This window comes from Hyaena hyaena, unplaced genomic scaffold (genome assembly GCF_003009895.1).
Source record: "Hyaena hyaena isolate Hyena2069 unplaced genomic scaffold, ASM300989v1 scaffold_910, whole genome shotgun sequence".
Taxonomy (NCBI): domain Eukaryota; kingdom Metazoa; phylum Chordata; class Mammalia; order Carnivora; family Hyaenidae; genus Hyaena; species Hyaena hyaena.
The window spans coordinates 428,635-449,409 of record NW_024081547.1 but is presented as its reverse complement, the minus strand read 5'-3'; the positions used below and the strand labels follow the sequence as shown (position 1 = coordinate 449,409).

At 38.8% G+C, this 20,775-nt stretch overlaps 1 protein-coding gene across 2 annotated transcripts in view; it reads left to right on the top strand.

Moving 5' to 3' along the window:
• PIEZO2 (piezo type mechanosensitive ion channel component 2) overlaps positions 1 to 20,775 on the top strand; it is a 449,780-nt gene that overhangs the window by 261,299 nt on the left and 167,706 nt on the right. For both annotated transcript variants that reach the window (XM_039220835.1, XM_039220834.1), the window contains exons 6-7: positions 2,530 to 2,740; positions 4,528 to 4,741. In XM_039220835.1, coding sequence (XP_039076766.1) covers positions 2,530 to 2,740; positions 4,528 to 4,741 — 425 coding nt within the window. The remainder of the gene's footprint in view (positions 1 to 2,529; positions 2,741 to 4,527; positions 4,742 to 20,775) is intronic.

Sequence of the window (20,775 nt, the reverse complement as noted above, 5' to 3'; positions counted from 1 at the left end):
GTTTCCAAAAGGACTTTCATATCCTCAAGAGGACTCCTGAGATACTGGAGGCCTTGCTATTGTTGACCTTGTTGGTTTTCCTTCTAGCAAAATACTAACACTAAGACAGTAGGGGGTTCCTGGAGGAATGTTATATTCTGTATTTGCCTCAAGTACTTGTCACTGAGCTGCAGGTTATAAAGAAATTTAATGTAACTTACATTTTCCTCTTGCCTTTGTTCTGCACATCGCTAAGGAGGGGAAGGTGATGTTAGGGCTTCAGGTAACTGAGGCTGTGGGTTTCTGGAAGTCAGGCTATTGATAAGATTGCCTTTTCCTTGTCATTTACTGAGACATTTGTAAACTGTGATTTCTATCAGTTAATCATTTGTTTTTCTCTTTTTCCCTTTCCTTTGTTCTCGGAGAGCCAGGAGTGCCTAAGGATTGTCACACATATCCCCTGTGGAAGGGGGGATGATTGATAGCTTGTGCTTTGCCCTCAGCATGTCTTTGGCTCCCTCATCATGCTGGCAGCCTCAACCCCTTCTCTCAGTGAAGTGGGAAGCAGCCTCATCAGCTGATTGACAAGAGGAGGGTGAATTGGTAGAAGAGGAAGGATGTCAGGGAACACATGCCTTCTTTCTGAACATACCATGGAATCTTTGACCAGCCCTTCCCTCCATCTGGGATGTTCTTGAAGGGGATTTTCATATGACTGATGACTTGGTGACATCTTGGCTTAAATGCCACCTCCTCAGAGAGGCTCTCCCTGACCTTGTAATCTAAAATAGCCACCCTGCCACTCAGTCATATCCCCTTATTTGTTACGAGAGAGATTCAGCTTGTTAATTTTCTACCTGTTTACATGTTTATCACTGTATCTCCTGTGAGATATTAGCACACACTAGGCTCTGAACAGGGAGAGATGTCTTCCTTCCTTTTCCTTCAGGGAAAGATACAAATGTGTCATGATAGAATATAATAGAATCCAATTTGGGTATATAGACTTGTATAGACCCTGGATCAAATCTGTGGGGGTGGGGTGGGATAGGGGTGGGTGTAGGTGGGTGTGGGGGTGTGTGTAGAGGGTAGGGGTACATCCTATACCCTTGGCTTCATCAATAGATAGCTTGTCACAAGCACCCTGTGTCTTCCTAGGCAAAGAAAGATCTCTGAGTTTTCAAGGCCACTGGGCACTAACTTGAACTTGGTACCAGCCTTCTCTTTGCAGGCTTCCTTTCATGCACAAGGGCATAGTTAGAAGTTCAGCTACCATCAGTGAATATCATGTGAATATCTGGGCTAAGTATATCAAGGGGGGGGGGAACACTTTAAAATGGGAAAATGGAGAGGCTGGGATGTACTCTTTAAGCCTTAAATGGATGTCTGAACTGGGCCTAAAAGACCATTCTGGCTCCACAGCCAGTGCAGTCTTTTCAATTGGGCTAAAGAAGTCTGCCAGAGTAAGGGCGCCTGGGTGGCTCAGCTGGTAAAGCGTTTGATTTTGGCTCAGGTCATGATCTCACTGTTCCCAAGTTCAAGCCCCATGTCAGGCTCTGTGCTAACAGCTCAGAGCCTGGAGCCTATTTCAGATTCTTTCTCCGCCCCTCCCCCCCACCCCATGCTCTCTCTCTCTCTCTCTCTCTCTCTCTCACAAATAAACATTTAAGAAGTAATTTTTAAAAAGTAGTCCGCCAGCCTAGAGGCAAATGCAAGAGAGCCTGAACACCTAAAACAACCTTTTGTCTTAAGGTGTTGGTTTATATTTCTAACAATTTAAAAAATAAAAACCCCAAGCCTTCTAGGGAAAGACTATAATTAGCCAAAAAACATTACTATGTGTTCTCTAAAAACAAAACAGGCAAAAACACGTCAGTATACCCAGTTTAAAATAATATATAGAGCTATGTGTACGTTCTGCCCCTGTGTTTCTTCCCTAAATCTCTGACCATGGTACCAAGGTGCCGAATCACCCAGGACTGAACCAGTACATCATTCAGCAAAAGAATAAATTGGGAAGTGACTGTATATCTAGTCAGAGGACCCAAGGCCACTCACCCCTCTTCTGACCAGGAAATAGTTAAATAGTGGACAAAATTTATTTTGGAAAGAAAAGGAATTTCATAAGCACAGATTTGACTCACCATTTTGGTTAAAGCCATGGATCCCTTAATCAAACTACCTATCCCCTTGGTGGCAAGCTCTGTAAATGTGAAGAAACAAACCAAGACTGATGAAACCTAAGGTTTTTCATAGATGTTTCAGACGGCATCTTCTTCTGCCTAGTGAGTTCATGTGGCTCAGTGGCATGCTGTTCTGGGTTGTACGATCGGTGATGTTTCCTGTTTACTTCTTCAGAAGGGACCCAAGTGACTTGAGCTTACACAGGGACTGTCAGAGACCTGAGGGGACTTAAGTGGTTGTCTGCATTTTTCCCCTGGTTTGTGAAGTTCACCTCACTGACTGACCCATAAATTACAAACCATGTAATCTGCTGGGTGTGTTGGCAGAGTTCCGGACTGCACTGTTTTCTGTTTCTCCTTTATTTAGGCCGGAGGAGAAAAAATAGATCCAGAAGAGGCACTGATCTACGAAGAGGATTTAGATGAAGGCGACGGTGTGGAAGGCGAGGTGGAAGAGAGCACAAAATTAAAAATGTTCCGCAGACTCGCCTCTGTGGCCTCCAAGCTTAAGGAGTTCATTGGCAACATGATCACCACCGCGGGAAAGGTTGTGGTGACCATTTTACTCGGTTCGTCAGGTGAGAGTTTCCAGTTCCGGATGGGGCACAGGTAGCACTTTGGCGAGTAATGAAAGGACAAGGCTGAGGAGCAAATGCAGAAGGAAACTGGCCCGTTCTGAAACACCAAACTCATAACGATAGCTGTTGTAAAACTGGTCACGTGTGCACACCACACACACACACAAATAATTTTTCCTGTTCATGTCTCATTTGTCTCATTTCTTGTGTTTTTAGGAGATTTCTTTTTATTTTGTTAATTTTTTAAATATTTATTTATTATTATTTAAAAAAATATTTATTTTTGAGAAAGAGAGAGATAGAGCAGGAGCGTTGGGGGAGGTGGGGGTAGAGATGGAGGGAGACACAGAATCCGAAGCAGGCTCCATGCTTTGAGCTGTCAGCACAGAGTCCAACGCGGGGCTCAAAACCACAAACTTCGAGATCACAACCAGAGCCAAAGTCGGACGCTTAACCGACTGAGCCACCCAGGCGCCCCTTAGTTGGATTCTGTTAACCTCCATAAAGCAATCTTTTCCATATCTTGGTGATGTTATTTTTTATACATAGATCAGTAAAACCACTGTTCTTCTCCCCCAGAGCCCATGAATGGCGATCAGCTATGATGAACAATGTCTGGACTCTCCACAGAGCCACATGTATGCATTCAGAAAGCATGTCTGTTTACACTGGGTCATTAGTAGTCTTAATTTAACTCTCCAGGATATACTATTTTTCTTCCTCAGTGAGATTGTAATCTTGCAGCACAGACACTCACTTCCTTTAAATCTTGGCTGCCGACTGCTTGTTCCATAATAATGTTATCTCCATCTTCTCCCTCCTTCCATCCTGCTGCTGGCAGCTGCTCCAGAGCCACTGGGAAGTTGGGACCATACCCCTTCATTGAAATTGCACAAGATGAAACAATGTGACAATTTTTTTAAAGAGCAAAATTGAAAAGTGGAAAAGAGAATAGAATTTCTCAAGAAATACCCCAATATTTTAATGAAGAGTCATTTCAGAGCGCCCCCCACAAAAGGTTTCAAGTGCCTGTAAAAAAAATTACCTCATTTTCCACATCCCCTTTTGGTCATAGTACGAATCAAATTTTGTTGGGCAGGACAAAGGTTTAGGGAGACTTTACCACAGATGTAATATTTTTATAAATCCAACTTAACCCAAAAAATAGTTATCATAAAAAATGAATCAGGAAGGGGCGCCTGGGTGGCTCAGTCGGTTAAGCTTTCAACTCTTGATTTTGGCTCAGGTCATGATCTCATGGTTTATGAGATCAAGCCCCCTGTCAGGTTCTGCCATGATAGTATGGATTCTGCTTGGGATTCTCTGTCTCCTGCCCCTTCTCTACTCTCTCAATCTCTCTTTCTCTCTCAAAAATAAATAAATAAACATTTTAAAAATGGTATCAGGGTAAGTTGTAATGGGCACGTAAGTATTCCTGAAAACATTGGAGGGAGAAGTAGAAAGATGGAAACAGGCAAGTAACTATGCTGAATTTACTGTGTGAAACGTAGATATTTACTCTGCCTAAACACCATGGGAAGAATTTCTTTCATGATCTTGGGTTTCCCTATATTTACAAATACTACCCTATGTGTGATCTCTTTCACAACAAAAGTAGTATTAGGTCTGATTTAATCAATGAAATGTGATTCCTGTTTTAATAACTTGATCCACACCTGAAAGCATATGAAGGAAATGGACATCATCTCCAACAACGACATTTCCTCAGTGGTGAATGATTTTCCAGTTCAGTGCAATTTTTCATGATCACATCTCTTCTTCCTTAGGTATGATGTTGCCATCTTTGACCTCATCTGTGTACTTCTTTGTGTTTTTGGGTCTGTGCACCTGGTGGTCCTGGTGCCGGACGTTTGATCCATTGCTGTTCAGCTGTCTTTGTGTGCTGCTGGCGATTTTCACTGCGGGGCACTTGATTGGACTTTATTTATACCAGTTCCAATTCTTTCAAGAAGCAGTTCCACCCAACGACTACTATGCGAGGTAAGAGAAGGCATTAAGACATTTTAAGGGGAACTCACCCTCCTTTATGATCTTGTTTGAATTTGCAAGGGTTCCTCTTGCTGCCCATTGATGTGTTCAGCAAAGGTTCGGTGGGGTGGGGGAAGCAATCTAGCACTTTCAAGTTATTGAATGGCAAAGTCTAGAAGGAAGTGGAAGGTCTCTTCAGATGGAGGTGCTGCTGAGACATGGAGAGAGGGGAGGCTGCTGTTGGGTCTCAGTTGTGGAAAAAGAGCCCAGAAGAATATTTTGATCAAAGAATAATAGCAATGTCTTAAAGCATCCAGCTGGAGAGTGCTCTCAGAGGACAAATAGAGCATTAAAAATAATAATAAGGGACACCTGGGCATATCAGGCAGTTAAGCATCTGACTTTGGCTCAGGTCATGATCCTACACTATAGTTGTGAGCTCGAACCCTGCATCCGGCTCCATGCTGAAGCTCAGAGCCTGAAGTCTGCTTCAGATTCTGTGTCTCCCTCTCTCTCTGACTCTACCCCAGTTGTGTGCATGTGCACTCCCTCTCTCTCTCAAAAATAAAGAAACATTAAACATTTTTTTAAAAAGAAAAGTAATTTAAATGAGTTCACAGGAAACAGAGAAATCCAGAATGTGGATTCTTCAAGACAAATACTCTGGTCTCTAAAAAAAACTTAGCATCATGAAAAGAAGTGTGTGTTGAGTCAGTGGCAGCGGGGACTCCTGCAGTTTCAAGGAAAATGGGGGGGCGTCCAGCAACCAGGTGTGAAACCTGACTCTACCTTACATCCTGGCTCACCCGAAAATCTCTAAAAGACATTTTAAGGTTAAATGGAGAAATTTCAGTATTCACTGGTTATTAGCTGATTGGATAGAATTATTGTTAAAATGTTTTGAGATAGAGAGAGAACAAGCACAGGGGAGGGGCAGAGAGAGAGGGAGAGAGTGAATCCCAAGCAGAGCCGCATGTGGGATTCTATCCCATGAACCAGGAGATTATGATTTGAGCCAAGATCTAGAGCCAGACGCTTAACCACCTGAGCTACCCAGGCGCCCCTAGAACTATTGTTAATTCTCAGGTGCATGATTGTATTGTGGGCTTACAGGAAAATGTCATTATTTTAGGAGATGTGTGGTGAATTATTTGGGAGTGAAGTGTCATAATGTTTGCAACTTTCTACTGGTTTAACAACAAACATGAGAGAGAGTGAGGGAGAGGCAAGGAGGGAGAAGGAGAAAAGAGAGACAAATAAAACTACTTAAACCAGGGAATTGGCATTGGGTTATCCATTGTCCTATTTTAACTTCTCTGCTTCTGTGGAAATGTTTATGCCTGGAAGTTACAGAAAAAAGAAACGGGGACAGAAGTGGCAGAAGAGAACGTGAGGGGGGTGAAAAGTATGTCAACAGGAGATAATACTATCATGTTGATTGTATAGATTTGCATCCTTCTTTCAAGGGATTCTCATCTCGTTTTTATGTGCTAGTAAATACAAAAGAGCGATTTTGTGTGTGTGTGTGTGTGTGTGTGTGTGTGTACGCACGCACTCACTTTCCTCTTATTGATTCATGCACAAAATCTGTCTACTTTGTGGCGTATCTACCCAATGCTAGGAGAAAAATAAAGTCCTAAAACTGCTTATAATCTATTAAAACAAGTTAGTACCCAGTACACACACACACAACCTAATTGGCATAATCTGGAGGCTTAACAAGTAGAATTCAGTCTATAAAGAGAAGAAAGTTATATAGACACATTAAAGCCACAATACAGAAACAACCTAAGTGCCCCTTAACCAATGAATGGATAAAGAAAATGTGAAATGTGGTATATGTGTGTCTGTGTTTGTGTATACATATATATCCACATTATATATGTATATAATGAAATATTATTCAGCCTTAAAAAAAGAAGGAAATCCTGCCATTGATGAAAACATAGATAAAACTTGAGGACTTTCTGCTACTGAAATAAGTTAGAGAAAAAGAAATACTGTCTGTCTGTCCACTTATATATGGAACTCAACAAAAGAGTCAGCTCACAGAAACAGAGTAGAAAAGTGGTGGCCAATGGTGGTGTATTGGAAGGAATGAGAAGAGGCTGATAAAAGGGTACAAGCTCATTTATAAGATGAATAGATTCTGAAGATCTAATGTACAGCAGGCTGACTATACCTAATAGTACTGTATTGTATATTGTATTCCTGAAATTTGCTAAGAGAGTATATCTTAAAAAATTATAACTATGTGAGGTCATTGATGTGTTAATTAACTTGATTGAGTTAATCATTTCACAGAGTACACATATGTAAAATCATCACATTGTACATTTTAAATATACAATTTCATGTGTCAGCTATACCTGAGAAGCCTCTTTAATGGTGCAGATTTATGTAATATTTATTTATTTTAGGCAGTAGTGCATAAATGCTAAATTTCAGTACAGACGTTAGTTCTAGGCTAAATGAACCCTTTGGTTTCTTTCAGGCATTATTTTGGGTTTATTGAACATGTATAGAAAAAAAACGTTTTGTGCTGTTGGAAGGGGTGACTTTCAGGGGGTGATTTAATAGGGAATATAAATATATTCTATATACCAGTAACCCCCATTTTAAGGATCTTTTCTGCCATCTAGAGACTGGTGATGGGAAATACAAATAATATTCAGAACCACCTTGAAGGCATTCTTTCTGTAAAGGATCAGCTAATAAGTATTTTAGACTTTGTCACATTTCTTTCTAGAAGCCATTGTAATGCAAAAACAGCCACGGACAGATTTAAGAGAATGAATGTGGTTCTCAAAAAGTAAAACTTTGTGAACACTGAAATTTGGGTTTCATATTAATTTTCACATTTCATGAAATACTGTTTTTCTTCTGCCTTTTTCCAGCCACTCAGAAATCTAGAAACCATTGTTAGCTCACAAGCTGTACCTGAATAGGTGGTGAATGAAGCTTGCCAACCTATGGTGTAGATAATAATAGTCCTAATAGGCTAATAACGTACCATATCTACTGTTCACTTGAATTGTCACAAACGAAATTATAATTATAATTTATTACATGTAATAAGAATTATGTTACTTGTAATTATAATTACATTTTGTAGGTGATCCATTTAAACAGTTTAAAAGGTTCATTACTATCATCTCATAGAGATAAGTTATTAAAAGTTAAGTTGCTTATCAGGCTTTAGACAGTTTGAGCTAAGCAATTAAATAAATATAAACATAAATATAAATAGTATAAATATAAATACACTGCCTTCTTGTAGATTCCCACCCTTCCCCCATTACCTTGGTGATAACAAGACATTGCATTTAGTCTTAGAAAGCTTGAAAATTTACATATCTAAAACAATAGCTTCTTCACAAGGTATAATTCCAATGCATTGTTTTTTACCCCAAATTATGAGTTATAAGAGAAAACTGGAAAGTGGGCAAAAGAAAAGCAGCCCTCATTTTACACGGGCATTTGTCACAAATTTCATAACCACAAAGGCTCCAGTGCATATATCCAGCTTCGGATGTGGCTCTTCTTAAAACAATCCAAGCCATTTTTGTCTTCTCAAAAGCTTTCAAATGCATCTTAGGTCAGAATTATCTTCAGTTTTAGAAAAATTGAATTGATTTATTCATCATTAGGATAATACATATTTGTTGGTGATTATTCGGGAAAATGTAATGAAGGGTAAGGAAAACCACCTTTTAAAAATGTAATCCTAACTTCCAGAAATAAATACCGTTTATTTCTGGGTCTATATTCTCCCAGAATTTTTCCTAGGCATATATGTGCCTTTTTAAAAACAAACTTTGAATCATAACGCAAGTACTCTTTTATAAGTTGCCTTATTCAAGTTCTACATTTTCCCATGTTATGAAATGTTCTTCTAAAGTGTGATTTCCATAGGCTGTGAAGTCTTTGAATGTGTAGATATAGTCAGTCCCTGATTTCTGACCATGTAGATTTTTCCCCATTCCATTAACTTTAGTTTTTTAAGTTTTTAAGTTTTCATTTAAATTCCAGTTAGTTAGCATACAGTGTAATATTTGTTTACAGTGTAATAACGATTTCATACTTCCATACGATACCAGGTTCTCATCACAACAAGTGCCCTCCTTAATCCCCATTACCTATTTCACCCATCTGTCCATCCACCTCCCCTCGGTAACCATCAGTTTGTTCTCTTTTGTTAAGAGTGTTTTGTGGTTTGCCCCTCTCTCTCTTTTTTCCCCCTGTGCTCATTTGTTTGAAATTCCACATATGAGTGAAATCATATGGTATTTGCCCTGACTTATTTCACTTAGAATAATATTCTGTAGTTCCATCCATGTCATTGCAAATGGCAAGATTTCATTCTTTTTTGGTGGAGTCATATTCTATTGTATGGCTATACCACATCTTTTTTTTCTTAAATAGTTTATTGTCAAGTTGGCTTACATATAACACCCAGTGCTCATCCCAAAAAGTGCCCTCCTCCGTGCCCATCACCCCCCTTCCCCTCTCCCCCACCCTCATCTGCCCTCAGTTTGTTGTCAGCATTCAAGAGTTTCTCATGGTGTGCCCCCCTCCCTCTCCCCAACTATTTTTCCCCTTCTTCTCCTGCATAATACCACATCTTCTTTATCCATTCATCAGTCGATAGGCACTTGGGCTATTTCCATAATTTGGCTATTGTAGATAATGCTGTTGTAAACATCAGAGTGCATGTATCCCTTTGAATTAGTATTTTTGTATTTGGGTAATAGTGCAATTACTGGATCATAGGGTAGTTCTGTTTTTAACTTTTTGAAGAAACTCCACACTGTTTTCCAGAGTGGCTGCACATGTTTGCATTTCCACCAACAGTGCAAGAGGGATCCCCTTCTCTACACCCTCTCCAACACCTGTTGCTTCTCGTGTGTGTTGTTGATTTGGGGCATTCTTATAGGTGTGAGATGATACCTCATTTTAGTTTTGATTTGTATGTTCCTGATGATTAATGACATTGAGCATCTTTTCACGTGTCTGTCATCTGTCCGTCTTTGGAAAAATATCTATTCATGTCTTCTGCTCATTTTTAATTAGATTATTCATTTTGGGTGTGTTGAGTTTTATAATTTCCTTATATATTTTGGATACTAACCATTTATCAGATATGTAATTTGCATATATCTTCTCCCATTCCATAGGCTGCCTTTTAGTTTTGTTGATTGTTTCTTTCACTGTGCAAAAGCTTTTAATTTTGATGCAGTCCCAATAGTTTATTTTTGCTTTTGTTTCCCTTGCCTCAGGAGACATATCTAGTGAGAAGTAGCTATGGCTGATGTCAAAGAGGTTACTGACTGTATTCTCTTCTGGGATTTTTATGATTTCACTGACCATGTAGATTTAGATCATTCTTCATTTTTGCCATCTTCAGTAATGCTGTAGTGTGCACCCACATTACTTCTAAATTTAAGAAAAACTCCTGATGAGCAAGGTGCAATCTCACGTATCCTCAGTTGGGAAGGTGCCTCTGTAGGACTGTTCGGTGCTTACCTCTGCTGCACGATCTGGATCCTGGGCCAACATTATGATAATGGACTGGCTTGTGATTCCCTCCCTGTGCCAATAGTGTACATTGAAATCCCATACCTAGGTATAGCACAGATCTGGGGTTTTATTTTTCTCTAGGGTGATCTCTTCTTTCAACCAAGAGATCATGTGCTTCCTTGTAGCTCCATCCAGACCTGTGATGGAATTTTTCCATTTGTTTAGCCAACAAAGGATGCTGAGAGGTGAGTGGGGACTAGCAGCTATATGGGATGAACAGGAGACCACAGTTGACGTGGAGGCAGAGTAGGGGAGTGACGTTGCCTCAGGGGGAGAACTAGTGATTCTCTTCCATTTTTTCACATAGGAGCCACATGACCAGATTTTTCCAAAACAAAAGTCAGGGTCCCATTATTTGATAGTTATGATTATCCTTATGGAAAGGTGAAGACATTGCATTTGAAAGGATTAATTTTCCCAAATCTGAAATGTTGTAGCATATTATAACCATGTAAAGAAAATTAGTGATCACACTTCTGAAGTTGATCCAGCAAAATAAGACTTCACAACAAATCCACAGACTGTATATAAGATCAAGAATATGCCAGTCAACATAGTGTGTTTAAGAGAACAAAGCTCTATAGCAGTTGTTCTTCTGAAAGGTCTCCCTAACAAAAATGGTGAACCAAAGAAAATGTGGCTTGGCTAACGCAGTGTGTAATCTCTTCCAAAGAGATTTGTGTTTTCAAGTGAATTTCTTTCTTTCTTTTTTTTAGTTCATTTATTTAAATTCAAGTTAGTTAACATTGGTATTGGTTTCAGGAGTAGAACTCAATGATTCATCACTTACATACAACACCCAGTGCTCAGGTGAATTTCTGTAGACAGCAAACCCCTCCCGTTTTGAAAGACATAAAGCAAGATTAAAGGTGGTGGGCTTGTGTTCAGATTTCACCAGTTACACATGTGTTTATCCTCTTCTGTTTCCCTACCTGTTGGACTGGCCACATTTATGAAGCCTTGAGTCTTAGACCATTTCTGTCCTGTAGGTTTTCTTCATTAAAGTGCAGAGGGTGTGCTGGGTAGGGATGGGACCAAGGGCGAGTGGACCTGTTATGTTCTGCATTGTCATGAATGGCAGGCACCTTGAAAGGCTGTGCAGCGCATCTGAACCCTCTTAACTTCTACTTACTGGGGGCATGAATGAAAACCCCATTGTAACAGTTAGGCAGCACACCACTGACTGTGTTTCCTTGTGAAGATGATACCAAAAGAAATTCTGAGTTGAACTCACCCAAAAGCAATCCTGACAAAAAGTAGGTTCCCTGTTTGTTGGTTTGTTTATTTTATGTTTATTGTTGAGAGAGACAGAGACAGAGCACAAGAGGGGGAGGGGCAGAAAGAGGGAGACAGAATCAGAAGCAGGCTTCAGGCTCTAAGCTGTCAGCACAGAGCCCGACGTGGGGCTTGAACTCATGAACTGTAAGATCATGACCTGAGCTGATGTCAGATGCTTAATTGACTAAGCCACCCAGGCGTCCCTTGGACATGCTTTAGATTGTCTCTTGTGAGCATTGACAGGCTTTCCTTCCAAGTCCTGAACTTTCTCAAGAACATTTGCAGGAATGACCACAGTCATTGAACTCTTGTTTGCCCAAGTTAAATTAGTTCATTTGTTGCCTTCTCCACTTTAAGATCTGAGGTTTGAACATGAAAGGAGGGGAAGGAATGAGAGATTTTCAGGCCATTCTCTGTGAAAGTAGGATTCCATATAAAATAAATACACAACGACTTGCCCTATGTTACCCTTTTTATGTTCTATTTCAATAAATCATGATGATAAGAAAATGTATTCTATTTAGTGAAGGAAAAGCTCATGTTTATTCCAGTGTAAAAACAATGTAAAAAAGAAAAAGCAAAATCTAAAACTCCAACATCATGAGTAAACTAGTCTATGAAAAATGTTAAAAAAAAACAACATTAAGAATATCATCTCATTAATTATATTTATACTATTTTTATGCTGGTCATAAAAATGTCAGTAATATGTAGGAAGTAATAAAGGCCTCAATGCTGTATGTCTTTTTCTTCTGATTTGGAGAAGCCAGTGGGTCCTTTAGAAAATGGAACGGCACAATCAGCTTTTCTGTTAGGTCTGCTGCAGTTTGCTTTGCAAGCCTAATAGGAGTCAGGTTATTTAAAAGAAAGCCCTTTTCGGCCCCAGCCCCAGATGGCTATGTTGTGCCTGCCCGTCTTGCTTTGGGGTAATCTGAGGTTTGGTTACAAAAACAGCACAGAAAGACTAAATTGTTTTTAATGGAGACCAGTTGGCAAGAATTTCATCTGACAGCAGTCCAGCATGTGGGGAAAAACAAAGGTAAAGCAGGCCATTTCATGGTAAGTAATGTAAATTCACCCAAAGAAGTTGACACCTTTCCTTTGCCTTTCTGCTGAAAGATGGCATTGGCAGGTATCTATAGGAATGTAGAGTTTGTAGGTGATGGAATGATAACCTGGGTTTCATTTTGTTTAAAGATTCTTAGTGGTTAAGTGACTTGTTCTAGGGTCTCAGGCAGAGTTCACTTGCATCTGTGTGGAAGGTGAAAAATAGAAGCCAGAAGAGAAGTTGACTTTCCACAGAGAAATGGGAAATTAGTAGAATGTAAATATTTGAACCCCTGAGTCCAACTGGGCAATTTGCCGTAACCTTATGGCCACTTAGGATCATAACTGGGTGTGTTGTGGACCCAGGATCCCCGAGAAGTGGGGTGCTGTGCCCAGCCGTGACACTTGGCATTATGTGCGAAACAGCTACAGCTCCTGACCAGGTGGACAAGCCTTGGCACAAGATCTATCTAACTTAGAGACCTAAGACTTCCCAACATCGTTTTCCTGAATTTCAGCCTCGGTTAAATGTCGTGGACCAAATTTCTCATGTTTTGCTTACTGAGAGCATCTCCCAGGAAGGGTCTCCTTTCGGTTTTCATGGAAAATCTACTCTATTCTCCGTGAGGGCTAGACAGTGGTTGACCTGACAGGGATGTCTCATTCTGTCGGGTTCCTATGTACAAGAAGAGTTCACCTGCGTGCACACACACACACTGCAACAGGACAGGACCTTTTTGCCCAAATGCTAGCCCTATAATCAAGGATAAAGTGTGGGTTCACTCTCTTATAATGTGATATTGAGAGGTTTACCCTGATGCCTGCAAACCCATTCTCTGGAGTCCAACAGCTCAGGAGTGGTCCTGCTGCTTTCTAGACAGAGCATCTGGTCACCACAGTACCTAACGCTCTGTGCTTGCATTTCCTTATCTATGAAGTAGGGATGAGAATCGTGACTGTCTCAGAGAAGAGTGTTGTCTTAAACAGGAGAACACTCACCAAGTTCTGGGCAATGTGGAGCATGCACTTAAAAGGACCTGATTTTATTATTGTAAACATCATATTAACACACAGTAACTATTTTTCTTATTCAAACTAACGTCCCATGTCTGGTGATTGCAGCCTTCTCTGGTGTCTCATGTGCAGCTCCCTGAGCTCATTAAGCCACCCTGCTCCTTGTGCTATTTCCTTCACTCAAAATGTCCTCTACTTCTTTATCCCACTCGCTCCCACTCTTTCCTCGAAACCTAGCACATGCGCTTCCTTCTGGAACCTTCCATGTTTCCTTCTGGGAGGAACAAGAATTGTCTTCTGGGCAATTACTCTATGCAGACTTGCTTCCTCCCACTTGCTGCACTGGACCATAATGATGTATCCATGAATGTGTCTGCCTGCTGAGTTCTGGGCTGGGTAGCCTGGGGACTCTCAGGCTCTAACACTGCTGATCACATGGAAATCCGTGTTCAATCTGTTTCGTGTGCTGTCTCCTGTGCCCCTTGCCTTTCATGTCCTTGTGCACCAAAATGAAATAAAGCTTGTTTAGGCTTTTCCTGAACTCCCAGCCACAGATGGGGCCACCAGCTACAAGATATATCTGAAAATTATTTACCAGAAAGGTCACTGTCACTTTCAGTGCCCCCACTGTAGCCCCACTGCTGTGCTCTGTGGTACATGTCCCCAGTTAGTGAATGTCAAGTTCAGCGAGAAACTAAGGAGGCTACAGTACATGTGGTTCTTTATTTGTGGTGTTGGCAAATATTTAGTTTTTTCTTGAGGAAAAAAGTGATAGTTTTACATTTATTTATTTAGAAAATTCAAAAATAGCTTTATCCCCGGTGGGTAGAGTTAACACGGTTAAAGCAGTAAGTAGCTTTCACTTTTGGAGAAATTAGAGATTTCAGTTCATATTCAGTGTTTCTTGGGGAGCCGGCTTATCTCTTATTTTTTGAGGGACTTTGATTTTTGCCTCTTAATTTCTCCAGACTTTGTTTTAAAAATGGGAGAGCTGTGGTAATATTGATGAGATGATGCAAATAAGGGTCTGCCCAGGCCTGGCAATCTGGAGGCGATTAAGAAATGTTAGTTCAAAAGGCAGAGAGGCAAACCATGAGAGACTCTTGAATGCTGACAAAAACTGAGGACTGATGGATGTGGGGGGGAGGGGGGGATGGGCATGGAGGAGGGCACTTTGGGGATGAGCACTGAGTGTTATGTGGAAACTAATTTGACAATAAACTATTTGTAAAAAAAAAAAAGAAAGAAAAAGAAACAGGTGTTCAAAATAAAAAGAAAATTACTGCAAGAGTTCCTTTTAAATGATATTTTTGTTGCTTGGGGCCCAGATGTCTATAAATAAAGTGACTTAAATAAGCAAAAAAAAAAAGAAATGTTAGTTCTACTTTTCTCGAGTATTTTGTGTAGAAAGCATATACAGTATGCTTTTCTTCTCAGTTTTAATGAGAGATATTTGACATGTATCACTGTAAGGTCAAGATATACAGCATGGTGATATGGTTTATGTATATTATGAAATGATGAACATAATACATTCAACTAACATCTGTCTTCCCATATAGACACAATAAACAGAAAAGAAAGAAAGAAAAAAAGGAGAGAAAAATGTTCTCCTTGTAATGAGATCTCTTAGGAATTTACTCTCTTAAGAACTTTGTTGTTGTGGCACCTGGGTGGCTCAGTCTGTTAAGCATCCAACTTCGGCTCAGGTCATGATCTCATGGTTCTGAGTTCGAGCCCCACATTGGTTTCTGCACTGACAGCTAGGTGCCTGGAGCCTGCTTCAGATTCTGTGTCTCCCTCTCTCTCTGCTCTTCCCTTGCTCATGCTGTCTCTCCCTGCTTCAAAGATAATAAACATTAACTTAAAAAAAAGAAAAAGAACTTTTCTGTGGATCACACAGCAGGGTTAGCTAGAGTCATCAGATTGTACATTATGCCCCTAGAACTTATTTATCTTATAACTTAAGGTTTGTATCTTTTGAGCACCTTCCTCTAGTTGCTCTTCCCCCAAACCCCCACATCTAGTAACCACAATTCTTATCTTTTTTTCTGAGTTTGCATTTTTTTGTTGGTTAGTCGGTTGGTTGGTTTTAGATTTTACATGTAAGGAAGATCATACAGTATTTGTCTCTCTCTGACATATTTTACTTAGCATAATGCTCTCAAGGTCTATCTGTGTTGTCAAAAATGTAGGATTTCTTTGTTTTTATGGCTGAAAAATATTTCCATGGTATATATATCCCACAACTTTATCCATCCATCAATTGACAGACACTTAGGCTATTTCCATTCTTGGCTGTTGTAAATAAAGCTTCTGTGAACATGGGGGTGTAGATATCCTTTCCAGTTAGCATTTCCTTTATCTTTGGATATATTATGAGAAATGGAATTGCTGGATCATACAATAGTTCTTCTTTTTAACTTTGTGAGGATCCTCCATACTGTTTTTCACAGTGGCTGCAGCAATTCCCATCCGCAGTGTGCAAAAGTTTTCTTTTCTCTCCATATCCTTCCCAGTATTTGTTATCTTTATCTTTTTGATGATGGTCATTCTAACATGTGTGAGATGATAACTCATTGTGTTTTTAATTTGCATTTCCCTAATGACTAGTGATGTTGAGCATCTTTTCATGTACCTGTTGACCTTTCATATAAATATATATACATTAGAAATAAGAGAATAGGAGAAATGACTATTCAGGTTCTTTGCCCATTTTTAAATTGGGTTATGTTTTATGGCCATAGAGTTGTGGAAGTCTCTTATATATTTTGGATGTTAACTCCTTATCAGATACATGGTTTGCGAATATTTTTTCCTATTTCATAGATTGTCTTTTCAAGTTATTGATGATATATTTTGCTGTGCAGGAGTTTTTTAGTTTGATGTAGTCCCACTTTTTTTATTTTTTATTTTCTTCCTTGTGCTTTAGGTGTGATATCCAAAAGATTATTACTAGTTCTCATGACAAGGAGCTTTGTTCCTAAGGTTTTTTCTAGGAGTTCCATGTTTTCAGGTCTTAAAGTTAAGTATTTAACCCATTTTGAGTTAATTTTTGTGAGTAGTGTAAGATATGCATCTGGTTTTATTCTTTTAGGTATGAACATCAGTTTTCCAAACACTATTTATTGAAGAGACTGTCTTTTCTCTACTGAGTATTCCTGGCTCCCTTTTCAAATATTAGTTAACTGTACATACTTGGGTTTTTTTCTAGGTTCTCAATTTTGCTCCTTTGATCTATTTATCCATTTTATGCCATTACCATACTGTTTTGTTGACTATAGATTTCTAGTATAGCTTGATCAGGAAGTGTGGTGCCTCCTTCTCTGTTCTTCTTTCTCAAGATTTCTTTGGCTATTTGGGGGTTCTTGTGGTTCCATGTAAATTTTATGAGTGTTATATCTACTTCTGTAAAAAAAATGCCATTGGATTGGGGTGCCTGGGTGGCTTAGTCGGTTAAGCGTCCGACTTTCGCTTAGGTCATGATCTCGCAGTTCATGGGTTCGAGCCCCGCGTCGGGCTCTGTGCTGACTGCCAGCTCAGAGCCTGGAGCCTGTTTCAGATTCTGTGTCTCCCTCTCTCTCTGACCCTTCCCTGCTCGCGCTGTCTCTCTCTCTCTCCTAGAAATAAATAAAACATTAAAAAAATTAAAAAAAAAAAACACCATTGGAATCTTGATAGGGATTGCATTGAATCTATAGATAGTTTTCAGTAGTATTGGCATTTTAACAATATTAATTATTCCGATCTATGAATGCATAATTCCTTTCCATTTATTTGTGTCTGTTTTGATATCTTTCATCAGTGTCTTACAGTTTTCAACCAAGGGATCTTACACCTCCTTAGTTCAGTTTGTTCCTAAGTATTTTATTGTTTTTGATGTTATTGTAAATGGGATCAATTCTTTATTTTTTTTTTCAGGAAATTAGTTGGTAGCATATAGAAACATTGCTGATTTTTTATATTAATTAGTGTCCTGCAACTTTACTGAATTCATTGTTTATATCTGACAAATATTTTATTGAGTCTTCAGGATTTCTCTACAACTAAACCAGTGTTTAGGATTTTCTATATATTTAGTATATACAGATAGTAAATAGAGACAATTTTACTTCTTCCTTATCAATTTTAATACATTTTATTTCTTTTTCTTGCATGATTGCTGTAGCCAGGACTTCTAGTGCAATGTCGAATAGGTATGGTAAGAGTGGGCACCTTGTCTTGTTCCTGATCTAAGAGGAAAAGCTTTCAACCTTTCACCATGGAGTATTATATTAGCTGTGGGCTTATCATATATGCACTTTATTATGTTGTTCTATGCCTAATTTGTTAAGAGTTTTTATCATGCATGGATGTTTAAGTTTTGTCAAATGCTTTTTCTGTGTCTATTGAGATGCTCGTGTGGTTATTTTATTTCATACTATTAATGTGATATATTACATTGATTGACTTGCATATGTTGAACCAGCCTTGCATCCCTTGGAGAAATCCCATTTGATCATGGTAAGTGACGTTTTCAGTGTGCCTCTGAATTCAGCTTGCTAGTATTTTATTGAGAATTTTTACGTCCATCTTTATCAAAGATAATGTATAGTTTTCTTTTCTATAGTGTCTGTTTCTGGTTTTGGTATTGGGATAATATTGGCTTCATAAGATGAATTTGGAAGTATTCCCTCCTCTTCGATTTTTTTTTTTTTTTTTGGAAGAGCTTAAGAAGGATTGCTATTAATTCTTCTTTAAATGTTTGGTAAAATTGGGGTGCCTGGGTGGCTCAGTCAGTTAAGCGTCTGACTTCGTCTCAGGTCATGATCTCACAGTTCGTGGGTTTGAGCCCTGCACCAGGCTTGGTGGTGACAGCTCAGAGCCTGGAGCCTGTTTTATTCTGTGTCTCCCTCCCTCTCTGACCCTCCCCTGTTCTTGCTATCTCCTCTCTCTCTCAGAAATAAATAAAACATAAAATAATTGTTTTGAAAATGTTTGGTAAAAATTAACCAGTGAAGCCATCTGGTGCTAGACTTCTGTTTGTTGGGAGATTTTTGATGACTGACTCAATTCCTTTACTAGGTCTCTTCAGATATTTTATTTCTTCCTGATTCAATCTTGGTAATTTGTATGTTTCTAACTTTTTTTCCATTTCTTCTAGGTTGTCCAGTTGGTTAGTGTGTCGTTGTGTGTAGTAGCCTCTTGGGATTCTTTGAGTTCCTGTGTTATTAGTTGTAATGTCTTCTTTTCATTTATAATGGTTGATTTTGGTCCTTTCTCAGGACCCTTGTTCAGTTTATTCTAGCTAAGTGTTAGTCAATTTTGCTTATCTTTTCAAAGAACTAACTTTTAGTTCAGTTCATTTTTTCTATGTTTTTTTCAACTTTTCATTTATTTCTGTTCTAATCTTTATTAGTTTCTTTCTTCTGCTAACGTTGAGACCCATTTGTTCTTTTTTTCCCAGTTCCTTGAGGCGTCAAGTTAGATTGTTTATTTGGGACCTCTCTTACTTCTTAAAGCATGTGTTTATTGCCATGAACTTCCCTCTTAGAACTATTTTTGCTGTACTCATAAGTTTTGGTATGTTGTATTTCTACTTTCATTTGTTTCAAAAAAGTGTTTTATTTCCTCTTTAATTTTTTCTTTGATCCACTGTTGCTCGAGAGACTATGGTTTACTTTCCATGTGTTCATGAATTTTCCAATTTTCCTCTTGTTGATTCCTAGCGTTATGACACTGTGGTCAGAGAAGGTACTTGGTATGATTTCAGTCTTACTAAATTTTCTCAGACTTGTTTTATGGCCTAACGTATGATCTAGCCTAGAAAATGTTCCATGTTCACTTGAAAGAAATTTTTTTCTGCTTTTGTTGAATAGAATATTCTATATATGTCTGTAAGGTCCATTTGGTCTCTACTATCGTTCAAACCTGCTGTTTCCTGATTGATTCTCTGACTGGATGATCTCTCCATTACTGAGAATGAGATCTCAAAATCCCCAAATATTGCCGTATTACTGCTTATTTTTCCTTTTAGCTCTGGTAGCTTTTTGCTTTCTATATTTAGATGCTCTAAATTGGACTCTTAAATATTTACAATTATACATTATTTTTTAATTTTTTGATGTTTATTTGTTTTTGAGAGATAGAGCATGAGTGGGAGAGGGAAAGAGAGAGAGGGAGACACAGAATCAAAGCAGGTTCCAGCCTCTGAGCCATCAGCACAGAGCCAGACACAGGGCTCGAACTCACAAACCATAAGATCATGACCTGAGCCGAAGTCAGACGCTCAGCTGACTGAGACCCCAGGCGCCCCATATATTCTTCTTGATGGATTGACCACTTTGTATAATGATCTTCTTTGCCTCCTTTTACCATTTTTAAAGTCTATTTTATCCGATGTAAGTTTAGCTGCCCTTTCTTTTTATTGTTGTTTTTGGGTTTTGGTTATCATTTGTTTGAAATGTCTTTTTCCATTCCTTCACTCTCAGTCTAGTGTCCTTAAGGCTAAAGTGAGTGTCCTATAAGTAGCACATTGTTGGATCTTGTTTTTTTGTTTTATCTATTCAGCCATTCTGTGTCTTTTCGTTGGAGTATTTAATCTGTTTATGTTTAAAGTAATTACTGACAGGTGAAGAGTTATTATTGCCATTTCGTTCATTGTTTTCTGGTTATTTTGTAGAATCATTGTTCTTTATATCTTATCCTGTTCTCTCTCTCTCTCTCTCTCTCTGTGTGTGTGTGTGTGTGTGTGTGTGTGTGTGTGTGTGTGTGTTGATGTCTTTTGGTATCAGTATGCTTTGGCATCTTTATTATGTTCTTTTGTATAATTACTACAGGATTTTCCCTTGTAGTTACCATGAGGCTTACATAAAATACCTTAAACTGACAATTTTAAACATGACAGTTTAACTTCAATAGAATTTGTAAACTTTACACTTTCACTTCTACTCCCTGTCACATTTTAGGTTATTGTTGTTAGAATTTGCATGTTTTTATATTGTGTAACTAATAACAGAATATTGTAATTATGGTTATTTTTACCACCTGTGTTTATTTAACTTTTAAACTAGAGATGCAAGTCAGTTATGAACCACAATCCCATACTGTAAAACTATGACCATATGTTTACTATTACCAGTATGATT